Here is a 12,616-nt window from a genome sequence, read left to right on the forward strand (position 1 = left end):
TGGGATTCAGTGACTTGAGAAGCGTACCAGGCATGTTTATCTGTATGCCCCAAATCCCAAAAGGTGAGAGAAGAGGAGAAGGGATTGTGGTGTGCCCGTTCTCCATGGTGAGGAGGGGTGCTTTCTTGTTTTCTCTCTTTTTCTCCTCTGTGAGTACCTGTGCCTTCAGACAAATTTAAAGACAAACAATCAAGAGCTTAAGTCCAATTTGATTATTACACTGTCCTATAATGAAGGGCATTGTTACAGTAGTAGTCGGAATATCACATACCTATCACGGCCAGGCAGTGACTGTCATTAAACAAGCCCTGGATAAGGTAACGAGGATGAGCTGGAGAACATGAGACAGTAGAGAGCACTGTTCCATCCGGAGGGTACCCATTCAACGGGTTAGTTTACTGTAACATGCAGGAATGCCTGCCCAGTGTTGCCAGATCTTCTGTTTCAAAAGAAGCCAAAAATCTGGATTTTTTTTTTTCATATAAAAGCCCTCGATTTTCCAGTGTTGACATTAGTTCCAGCTTTAAAACTGTGAATAAAGACCTCATTAATCCTCTTCCCATAGACCTTTCTGCACTGCATTTTAGCAGAAGGCTAGTTTGATGGGCGGTAGTTCTCCTCAGGGCTTTTTTTGTGTGCGTGTTTCTCTTTTCTTAATGTTGGCAAGCAAAACATGGCAGTATGACTGATCATCAGAGACTTGGACTTTTTTTTTTCTTTTATCTACATGTATTGTATGCTGAATTCATTTATTCCTGTGCCATAAGTTTTCCTCCCTTCAGTTTTTTCTGGATGAGGCTGTCCTTTTCTTCTGGTCTAGGAACAATTGGCTCATCTGCAGTAAGGATCTTCTTGATGTGGCAGGGGGAGCTCATATGGGGGTTAATCCACCCATGAGCTCTGTAAGTACGATCACACACCTCATTCATCTTTTCATTCTGTTCAATGACCGGAGAATCTACATCTACCCCCTTAAGTTTGGCATTACCCTCTGCGTTTGTAAGCATGTGCTGCAAAAATTGAGCACTCTTTTTGAACCACCAACTCTGGTCCAGCCCCACTGTGTGGCCACGGCACATCAACCAACTCTACCATTGTAGTGATGGAAAAGATGCACAGTGCTTCTGTAAAGTGACATCTTTCAGATACTTGGTGGCCTTTTGGATATACATACTCTTGGTGACCTGGGCAGTTTCATGGTGTGAAAGATTTGAATCTTGATTTGCATGAGTTTATAGGATTCTGTGGGTCAAGTGAATAACAAGCCATTTTCAAAGATCTCTTGGGATCTCCGACCACTTTTGAGAAGAGCGACTTGGACAAATTTTGATGCACAGGTTTCTAATTGCTCAGAAGAGTCTCTGTTAAGCCAAGTAAGATACTTCTTTTCTTTTCTTTTCTTTTTTCCTTTTCTCTTCTTTCTTTTATTTTATTTCCATGTAAGATATTTTTAAGAGCTAGGTCATCAGCCTCTAGTTTACAACTTCTAGTTCCGAAAAAAAAGAACCCTAGTTATTTTGCATAAAGAAATGCTTTAAGAATCAGTATGTCCCATTTATTAAGAAAAGGCTACAGGTACTCCCAAGCAAGATATCCTAGTGGTCAAGTGTATGAGTTTTGGATTTCAACCAATGGTCTACTCTGAATTTTTCTAGCCTCGTGAACTATTACTTAAATTATATGATTTCTCCAGGCCTAATTTCCTCATCTGTAAACTAGGGTGACAATAAAATTCAGGATTCCATCATAAGTATTTAATAAATATGATCTGCAGTTAAGATCCAGGATTTCATAAGTATTCAATAAGTACTATTTGCGATTAAGTATTCAGTAGATACTACCTATGGTTATTGTGACATTCAGTTTCCTAGACAACTTCTACTCCAGTGATACTAGGCCAGACACCCTGCATGGCCTAAATTGACCCCAAGTCCAAAGTTGACCTAGCATAGCAAGAGGTTTGTATATTCCTTTTAGGAGTTCACACTGTATATCGCTTCTTCTATTTCCTTGGCAATTATTTAGCATCTGTGGTATGTCTTGCAATGTTTTAGCTATCCTGAGGCAAGGTTATTCAAATAAGTGAGACCTACTATTTAGGATTATTGTAAGGATTATCTGCATATGAAAGTAAAAGTCTGTTCCTCCTTAAACATATCAATAGAAGATACATGTCATAAATCATTGTAGCTTTGCATTCATTTCCTTTGTACCAACAAGAACATCTAAAACTTTAATGCGGGCTCTTTTTTAGTCCATGATGGATTTATAACTGATACCATTAACATTTTCAAGTTGTTTGTTCCGAGTTTGTTTTGTTTATAACTGATACCATTAACATTTGGGTTGTTTGTTCTTCTGAGTTTGTTTTGGGAGTGCTTAGTTGGAGGATGATTTGCTAGCAGAAAAAGGATGATGATTAGAAATGGGGATCTACTGGCATGAGGAGAGCCCAAATTTGAGTTACTCTTCCTTCCTTGACCCCAAGACATGTAGGTGATTTAAAGAATGACTCCCCAAATGGAGTCTGTTGGGTTTTCTTCTCGTCGCATGCTACACCTTTGCTCTGCCTACAAGTCCTTAAGATTACTCATCTCTCTCTCTTTTTGTTTTTCAGAGAGTTTTTTGTTTGTTTTTTGTTTTGTTTTGTTTGCTATAGGGCATGTGTGCTCTCCAGGGAGACAGAAAGCGAGAAATCACCTCTCACGGGGGATGGCCATACCACAGTCCATTCTCCTCCATTCTCTTCTTGGGATCTTGGGCACACATACACACACCCACCCCAGGTCCAGAACTTGAACCTCAGTCAACTACATAGGAGTCCAGTGAGGTAATTATTATGCCATTTGTTAGTCCCAACTACTAATCTTTAACATCACTAATGACAAGATTTAAAATTCTTCTAACTGAGGCTAGCCGGTAGCATGGTGATTGGGGCACTGGATCCCACATGACCAATTCCATGCTTCAAGTCCCAGACACAGTGGCTTAAAAATCACACAGGGCATGTGTGACTGCATACCCAAAATCCTGAGAGGAGAATGGAGAAGGGATTGCAGTGTGGCCATCCTCCATGGGGTATTATTTCTCTTTCCATACCTGTGTCTCTCTGTGTCTCTCCCTGGTGAATGTACATGCCCTATAGCAAATTCCCTTTCTGTGTATGTGTGTGTGTGTCTCTGTGGAAAATGTACATGCCCTGTGGCAAAACAAAACAAAAACTCCTCTAACTGGGTGACTAAGGAGGGAATATTCTGATAAGTGGAAAAATAAGTCCAACTAATTTACACAGATCTGATAACTAAGAAAGTAATATAACTCAATTTTGCTTGAGGATAAGGTGAGAATGGAGTCAGATGCTGGATGCTGGATAGAGACAGTGAAAATAGTTGAAGAACACATATCTTATTGTTGGGGTGGAAGGAAAATGTGCATGGCTACAACAGAGCTGAGGGCTGCAAGCCTTCTAGCCTCTAAACATAGTCCTGTGCCCTAAAACCAGTTCAGAGTGACAGTGTATTTTATCCAGAATCATATGACTAATTGCCCTAAAACCAGCTCATAGTGACAGTGTATTTTGTCCAGAATCATATGACTAATTGTTCAAGCATCAAAGTTGGCTTTAAGGTTTGCCTATTTATATGTTAAGTGTCAGCAGTAAACAAGAGAAACTTTGAATGGATTCATCTCTTCCAGTCAAGTTTAATTAAACTCAATTTATTTGTCTATAACATTGATACAACATAAATTAACTATTCAATTCTTCACAATAAAGAATATTGAAAGTCTTTAAGATGAAAATTTATGAGGAGAAGTATGGAAATCTGAAAGCATCATGTCTTCATGATTAGGGTAGTTTTTAAAGAGATATCTCTATTTGTTGTCTATTGCTGAAGAACAAATTGTTCAACACTGAGCAGCTTAACACAGTAAATGTATATTATTTCATGCTTTTCTGTAGGTCAGGAATTGGGGCACTGCAGCAGATTGTTGGCCAGGGTTGCTGCCATCTCAAAGCTCTGCTTCTACGCTGGCAGGATTATCAGTTCTCAGGGCCTGTTTCTTGCTTCTCCATAGGACAGCTCACAGCATGTCCAACTGGTACCCCCCCAGAGTGAGAAAGCTCCCATGGAAGAAGCCACGGGTTTTCCTCCCTGGGGTATTATTTAACAACATTATTATTATTATTATTATTATTATTATTATTATTAAGTTTGAACAGGAAGAGACAGAGAGGGAGAAAAAGTGAGAAATCAAGTTGCCAGGTTAAGGACTCGAACTGTCATCAGCCATGTGGGAGTCCAGCACCTTTAACCACCATACCACCTGCTGGACCCATTTTTTGGTTTTGGTTTTGTTTTATAACCTAATCACAATCTTGACATTCCATCACTTCTGCTGAATTATATTAATTTAAGTGAGTCACTAAATCCAGTCCACACTCACAGAGCAGTGACTATACTGGGAGGTGAATATCATGAGGTGGGATCATTGAGGAACTAACTTAGAGGTTGCCTGACATAGTTATTATAAAACAACGTAAATGAAATGACAGTAGGAGCCTGAAGAAATAAGTGTATAACATATCATATAAATATTGTGTTCTCAATAAAAAGATAAACTTCTATGTAGAATGCTCTAAATGTATATTTGTGTGTGTATACATATATATATAATTTACACAAATATCATAACTAAGAACATAACATATATATGTAGTTTTTAGATATCTAAGCTATATATAAAACATACATAATATATATTAAATATGTGATGTGTGTGTGTAGTCATCGGGAAAGTTGACACATTTTTGTATAGAAAAACACGTCATGACTTTCCCAATGACCTAATATATGACTTCAAAGAATCTGAGGTCATGACTTTCCCAATGACCTAATATATGAATTCAAAGAATCTAAAATTAGAAACAAAATGTAAAAGTCCATCTGTCTTTGTCCCCCTTTTTCATTATTTTTTCTGCTTTTATTAAAGTGATCATTAAGCTTCTGCTTATACAAGAGGTCTTCAAAAAGTTCACAAAATCACCCTTTTACTTACACTCTTTACTTAAATTAACCAAAGTAGTTCACAGCAGCCCTGTGAAGTCAGTACTGTCATTACCCAGTTACATAGACAAGAAAATGTAGGCATAGGTAGGCTAAGAAATTTGCCTAAATTGCCCGGACACCGCTTATAAAGAGCAAAGCTGGGTTTGAACCCAGGTGACTGTCTCCCTTTGTCTATATTTCTTTCCTCTCTTATATTCAAGAGTTTTTCAAATTAAAATGTACCTAAAGCTATTTACTGGATCATTGGAAAGGTCATGACATATTTTTTTCTGTTTTTCTATACAAAAATGAGTCATGGCTTTTCGGATGACCCAACAGTCGAGGGACATATGTATCTAAGGAACTTGGAAAAAGCACTGTCCACCACCAGATTCACAGTGATAACCCTCCCTCATTGATAAAGGATAAATCATCTTTCTAATCTTCCATTTCAGAAGGCAGCCACAACCGGGGGCCTGAAAGGAAATCACCTCCTTTTATCTGGTAAATTTATTAGGAGCATCTCTTTACCTGACAGTGGCTAATGAGGCCTCACTGTCCTGAAAGGGCAGGATGGAGAGAAGCAGAGAGAGAGATGAAAGGCACAGCCTCAAATGAGAAGGTGGAGGACCAGTGGCCCAGGCGGGTCCTTGAGGTGGCATGTCCAGGGGAAATGAAAAGGAAACCAAACTGTTGCCTTTAGCCAGAATCCAAACGTAACGTTCCATTTGTATGTTTTTGTTTAGATACAGACATGGTCATCATTTACCTGTCAGCTGGCATTACATCAAAGGATTCTTCAGAAGAAGATAAAAAGGCAACTCTCCGTGTCATCAATGAAGAAAATAGCTTTCTAAACAACTCTGTGATGATTCTCACCTATGCCCTCATGAACGGTAGGTAGTGTTTTGAGATTTTTCTTTCAGATGAAAGTTCCCTCTAAGTGTATGCTGCTTTAGAAAAAAGAAAAAACCTCCGAACAGTGTGCTTTGATGAAGGCCATTGGAAAAGGCAACCGAGCCATCTCCCCACATGGTGTTGGTGTCATGGCAGGTTAGGGTGTCTCTCTCTCTCTTCATCTCGCTTCCCAGCCAACTCCTTGTTTCGAAACCTTCTTTGCTTACGTGGTCTTGCAGAAGATTTTGTAAGACATCCCCTTTTTTTTCTATTCTCTTCGATATTCTAGGATTATCTGAGGTTTTGATACTGCATGGAGGTTATTAACGTCTCTCATTGGCTTAAGCTCCAGGAAGCCAAAGCTGTGACCTAGATTCTGCTGTATAACCAGTACGGTGAATATCACGTTTTCCTGCAGAACTGCCACCTGAAGCCGCTTCTGTCACTTTCCTCACCTCAGCCTCCTTGGCTGTAGAATGGAGATAAGAGTGATCAACTCAGCGGGGCTGTCGTGAGGATTAGCCTTTGTAGTGAGCTGGCAGGGCAGCACCTGGCACTTGTTAGTTGGAATGAATGTGTTGCTGTTAAATGACAGTACGTGAAAGGGTGGACGAAAACGAGGGAATATTCCATTTTTCCCACTTTGGTAATATCTATCTATCCATTCTGTCTCCAGGCTAAATAAAGCCTAACTTTCTAACCTCTGTGCTGAGCTTGGTCTCATTTGTTAAAACATTGCTTTTCCTTCACAGCATCTTAAGCGTTAGGCCTCTTGCCCTCAGATTTCAAGGAGGCCATCCTCTTGTGTTTAAGAGTCCAAGCCTGGATTTTGCAGTCTTTCCCAACTATTGTATTGTGTTTCTCTTCTCTACTTTCAGATTTTCATGCAGAACCATGTGATTTTATGGACAGTGGATTTCTTTTTTTTAATTTGTGAGAGGGTATCTACACTCACCACAGAGAGAGCGTGGTAGGACACAGTAACTTCCCCACCGCCCCATGGTCACACTGCAATGTCTTCTCCATTTCTCTACCCTATTGGGATCTGGGGCATATACACACATGCATTCAGTATGTTTTGAAGCCACTGGGCCAAGATTCAAAGTGTATGGTCAGATATGTGGGATCCAGCTTCCTTAACCACCAGGCCACAGGGCCAGCCTCCAGTGGTTCTCATATTCTAATGTGCCAAGGATTGCTTAGGGAATGGTTTTTCTATTCAAATTTGCAGGCACTGCTCTCGTATTGTTATTTAGACCCTCGTAGGAGGGGTCCAGGATTCTCTGTTTGGCCCGGGCATTTCTGTTCCAGGTGTTTTATGAACCACACCTAAAAAAAAAAAAAAAAAAAAACACAGACTGGCAGGTTCATGCATCCTTACCTGTAGTCTGCATTTACAATCTCTGTGACTTACAACAAGTTACTTAATTTCATGATGCCTCGGTTTTATCTATAAAATGGAATCACAAAATTTCTTGATAAATGAAATATAATATGGGTTTAACATCCTGATAAATAACAGGTCATCAAAGCCAGTTAAAGGAGTGACTGGAAGGTCGCGTGGTTTCCTAACTCGAGCAGCATGGCTGTGGGTTGGAGGGTGCCGCTGCTGTCCAGACCAGCTCATTACCCCATGTCCCAGCACGTGGCGCTTATTTCCATTAAGTGCGTCTCTACATTGTAGCGAGATGCTCACGTATTGTCCTCTCTTCCTTCTCCCTCCACTTTCCATGAGAAAGTCCATCTCTTAGGCAATCCCTTCTCCATTAGACAAGTGCCACGTCTTAAGTTTTCTTTCTATTCTGAGCACTTAGCACAGGACTGAGCAGAGCTGAGTGGGTGAGGATGGCTTCTTTTTGCCCCAGGGACATTCAGTGTCACCTCTGGGTGCCTGTTCTTTCTTCCTGCAATTTAGCTTCTTTCATACATGAGAAGGAGGGAAGGGGAGAGTAGGAGGAAGGGAAATAAAATGTTTTGAGCTCCTTCAGGCTACAACACAGTGGACTGCAGTTTCAGAGCTGTATTATACAGAGACTGTCTTCAAGAAACGTATAAGCCCATGAGAAAAAGAGGCAAGACAGCTGAATTAAATGACAGTAGAGGTATAAAGAGACCCACGAAGTGATTGCTTCTTCTTTTCTAGTATATTTGAAGGTCTACTCAGACAGATACTGATTAAAACGCTTCCTTGCTGTGACCCACCCATTCAGGAGTCCTCAATCCTTCCTCCCATTTCTTATATATATCTTGTGCCACTGATAAATTCTGAGTTTTAAAACCCCTAGTTACTTTCATCTCATCAGCCTATCTCTTCTCTTTCTCCTTTTAATCTAGCCAGATACACATCCTCACTGCCAGGTTTTTCTTTCTCTCTCCTGTCTCTCTCTCGCAGAACGCCATTTCTGAAACTATTCAGTAGGAGACACACATTCCCTTACCAAATCAGTCAGCATTCAAGTAAGGACGCAGAAACACTGAGCATGTTAGGGAAAACTGAAGGTCCAAAAAGAGCAGTTAACAGCTTGGAGAAAGTTTAGTAACTGGGTCAGAGCTTGTAGGGAAGTCTGGCAGCTAGGAGCATTGAAGACCATGTGGGAGGCCAGGTATAGAAGTCTGAGGAAGATTGTTGGTTTTCACGGCTGTTGGCCCTGTATGTGAAGCACCCAGAGTGTACCTGGGGTTGCTGTTGGTGATCAAGCCAGCTGTCGTAAAGGGAAATAAACACAAATCAGACAAGAGCAGGACAAAGTGGAACACTCTGCTCTGTTATCACCCCTGGCTTCACCTTCCAGATCTCACCGTACTTCACTTTTGGTGCTTTTAATCTGGAGCACCTAGGAAAAGGGGATTCTGGGAAATGTTTCTAACGGGACCATATAGTTGGTATACCTACCAGTCTGCTGCCCTACTCACCCCACCGCCACCCCTGCATAACATTTCATGATGGAGTAACACAAAACACCCAGATCTTGATCACCTCCCATCCCACACTGCTCATCGACGCTTAATAGATTTTTCTTATTAATCTTTGTTTCTTGTACATTTTGAGAGAACCAAATAATACATGACAAATAAATTGTATTTATTCCCTGAGTTATCTCCTTTTACATTTTCACCTCTGGAAGCTTACCAAGGGCATAATGTCAGGGACCAATCATGTCTTTTTTAAAATAATTTTCAAATAACATTTATTCATACAGATTATGGGGTAAAATGCGATATTTGCTTACATGCGTATAATATACAGTGGTCACATCAGGGCAAAAAACATATCCATTGTCTTTTTTTTTTTTTAGAGAGTGATTTTTTTACTAATTTATTTTATTTATTCATTCATTTTTTTTTTTAATCTGAACAGAGAGAGACACAGAGAGAAAGAGAGGGAAAGTGAGGAAGCCAGCCACCAGACCTGGGACTTGAACTGTGGCCGGCCACATGGGAGTATCCAACACCTTAACTGCCATGCCACCCACTGGCCCCTAGAGAGTGATTTTTGCTATAGGGTGCATGTGCTTACTAGAGAGACAGAAAACAAGAAATCACCCCCTAGGGGCAATGGCTACACTACAGTCCCTTCTCCTCTCAGGATTTTGGGCACACACGCCTGGCATGAGTTTCAAGCCACCAAGTCTGGGACTCAAATCACAGTCTACCACATGGGAGTCTAGTGACATAACCATTACACCATCTGCTGGTCCCCATATCCATTATCCTAAATATTTATTTGTCTTGTGAACATTCAAAATTCTTTCTTCTAGGTGTTTTGAAATATATATTAAATTGTTATTAATGGTAGTTACTCTACTGTGTTTTGGTACTCTAAAAGTCATTTCTCATAACTCACTATAACTTTTTATCTGTTAATCCAATTTCTCCCCATCCTCCCCTGCCCTTCCCGTATTCTGATATTCTTCATTCTACTCTACTTCTATGCAGTCAAATCCATTTCAATTCCTCACATGAGTGAGAACATGGGGTGTTTGTCTTTAAGTGCCTGGCTTATTTCATTTAGCATAATTTACTTCAAGATCTTTCATGCTACCTCAAATGATGAGTTTTCATCCTTTCTTAAGACTCAGCAGTATTCCATTGCATATATGTACTACATTTTCTTTATTCATTTACCTCTTGATAGATAATTAGATTGATTCCCTATCATGGAGTATTGTGAAAAGTACTGAATAAACATGGGAATGCATATATCTCTTCAACAGACTGATTTCTTTTTCTTTAAATAAATACCTAGTGTTGAGATTGTCGGACCATAGGTAGTTCTACATTTAGTTTTATGAGGAACTACCATCCTGTCTTTTGTAATGGCTGTAGTAACATACTCTCCCACCAACAGTGAACCAAGGTTCCCTTTTCTCCGCATCCTCTTCAACATTTGGCATTCTTCGTTTCTTGGTTTTTTGTTTGTTTTTTTTGTTTGTTTGTTTTTCAGTTTTGTTTTGTTTTTCGACAGTAGCCATCTAATTGGGACAAGGTTATATCTCACTATGGTTTTAATTTATACTTACTTGATGATTAGCAGTGTTGAGAATTTTTTGACATACACTTATTGGCCATTTGTATGTCTTTTGAGAACTATCTTTTCAGGTTGCTTGTTCATTTTTTAATCAGATTTTTGTGGGTTTTCACTGGTGAGTTTGACCTCCTGCGTATTCTGGTTCTTAACCTTCGTTGGCTATATGGCTTATAAATATTTGCTCCCATTCTGTAGGTTTTCTCTTCACTCTATTGATTATTCCCTTATTGCGCATATGCGTTCCAGTTTGGTGTAATCCTCTTTGTGTATTTCTGCTTTTGTTTTTGTGCCTTTTAGGTCTTGGCTAAAAAAATTTAGTTTATATCAATGTTCTGAAAGCAGGTTCCTTATATTTTCTACCAGTAATTTTGTGTTTTAGGTCTTAAGTTTAATCTATTTGATTTTTGTACACAATAAGAAAGTGATCCAGTTCCTTTCTTCAACATATGAATATCCAGGTTTCCCAGCACCATTGGTCAAAGAAAATGTTCTTTCTCCAAGGAATATTCTTGGCACCTTTGTCAAAAATTGGTTAGTTGTATGTACATAGATTTAAGCTTGGGTTCTCTGTTTGTTCCACTTGTTTGTATGTCTGTTCTATGCCAAAATCATGGTATTTTAGTTACTATAGCTTTGTAGTATATTTTGAAGTCTGATGGTTAATGCCGTCAGCTTTTTGCACAGAATTACTTTAGCCAGTAATCATCTTTAGTGATTCTGTACAAATTTTATATTTTTTTCTGTAAAGAATGTCATTGATATATTGATAAGGATTTCTTGGATAGTATCAATCATGTCTTTATTGTGTCTTTTACTCTGGAGTGTACCCTTTGTACCCCATTTCAACCCCATACCAAGCAAAAGACACAGTGATCTGATTCATACTTAATTTACTTGAGTATTCTTTCCATCCTTTAGTATTGCACAAGTAGAGTAAAACCCCATCTTTATTTTAAACATGATGTTTTAAGAAAGAAATTATGGGACCAGCAGATGGCTTAATGCTTACATTGTTGAACTTCCATGTAGTTGACTGCAGTTCAAGTCCTGGACCCAGCATCTTAAAACTCATACCCAGCGCATGTGCTTGCATGCCCAAGATCCCAAAAGGAGAATGGAGAAGGGATTGTGGCATAGCCACCCACCCTGGAGGATCGTTTCTCAGTTTCTGTCTCTCTATCTCTCTCTCTGTCTCTCCAGTGAGCGCAGGCGCCTTTTAGCAAAAAAATCTCTATATATAAAAGAGAAGAAAAGAAATTATATTCACTAGATTCTACCACAGCTTCAGAGATGGACTTCTAATGCTGTGAGTGTAGATGTGTGTATATATACTACCTACATAGAAATAATAAAGACATGTCTTGTAAGTGAAACATGAAAGACTCAGATTTTTTTTCCAATGAGTGAACAATTTTAAGCTTTCTTTTGAAATCTTCAAGAACATGAGGCAACATCTTTTAAAAATGCAATGGTCAAATCTTAGTAGTGATGGAAATCTCTTGAATTTATTTACAATGGTACCCATATGTGATCAGTTACTAATCCTTTTGACTATTCTCCAACAATAGCACACTTTTTAAAAAAATGGTTTATTAAATTTATTTTGGGCTATAGATTACAGATATTGTAGAACAATACATCCCAGTATGTCTAAATCTTTTACAAAGTTTCAAAACCGTTAAAATGTAAAAAATACACATTAAATAAATCAAATTCAGTATTATCCTAACAATATCAAGCACGAAAACTTTTGTAATTAAAATATGCATAACAAAACAGGGTTTGGAGGTAATACTAAATGCAATCCATAATTCTTTCATTTAGTCTCCATGAGACTTTGAGAAGTGTTTTTTAAAGGGGAAGAGGTAAGGAATGAAGTAGTAAACCTCTTTTCTTTAAAATTCTTACAACTTTATCTACTACTTTAAATTAAATGCAGACTTGTTAATCATTACTTTTGCTTTCAAATATTAAATGCAGAAAAATAATTAAAATTCTCTAATTAAACTTTTTAGGGAGAACACATCCTTACTCAATATGCCTTCTTTATGTATTCATATGTTTTTCATTATTGACTTTTGAAGAATCCCTTTGCCCTCTTAATTATTTAAAGAAAGATCATGCCTCAGGCTTTGTTCCTCAG

At 38.7% G+C, this 12,616-nt stretch overlaps 1 protein-coding gene across 1 annotated transcript in view; it reads left to right on the forward strand.

The window, feature by feature from the left end:
* CACHD1 (cache domain containing 1) overlaps positions 1-12,616 on the forward strand; it is a 268,123-nt gene that overhangs the window by 202,136 nt on the left and 53,371 nt on the right. The window contains exon 8 of the mRNA XM_006147534.1: positions 5,795-5,944. Coding sequence (XP_006147596.1) covers positions 5,795-5,944 — 150 coding nt within the window. The remainder of the gene's footprint in view (positions 1-5,794; positions 5,945-12,616) is intronic.

This window comes from Tupaia chinensis, unplaced genomic scaffold, assembly GCF_000334495.1.
Source record: "Tupaia chinensis unplaced genomic scaffold, TupChi_1.0 Scaffold000215_1, whole genome shotgun sequence".
Classification (NCBI taxonomy): Eukaryota; Metazoa; Chordata; class Mammalia; order Scandentia; family Tupaiidae; genus Tupaia; species Tupaia belangeri.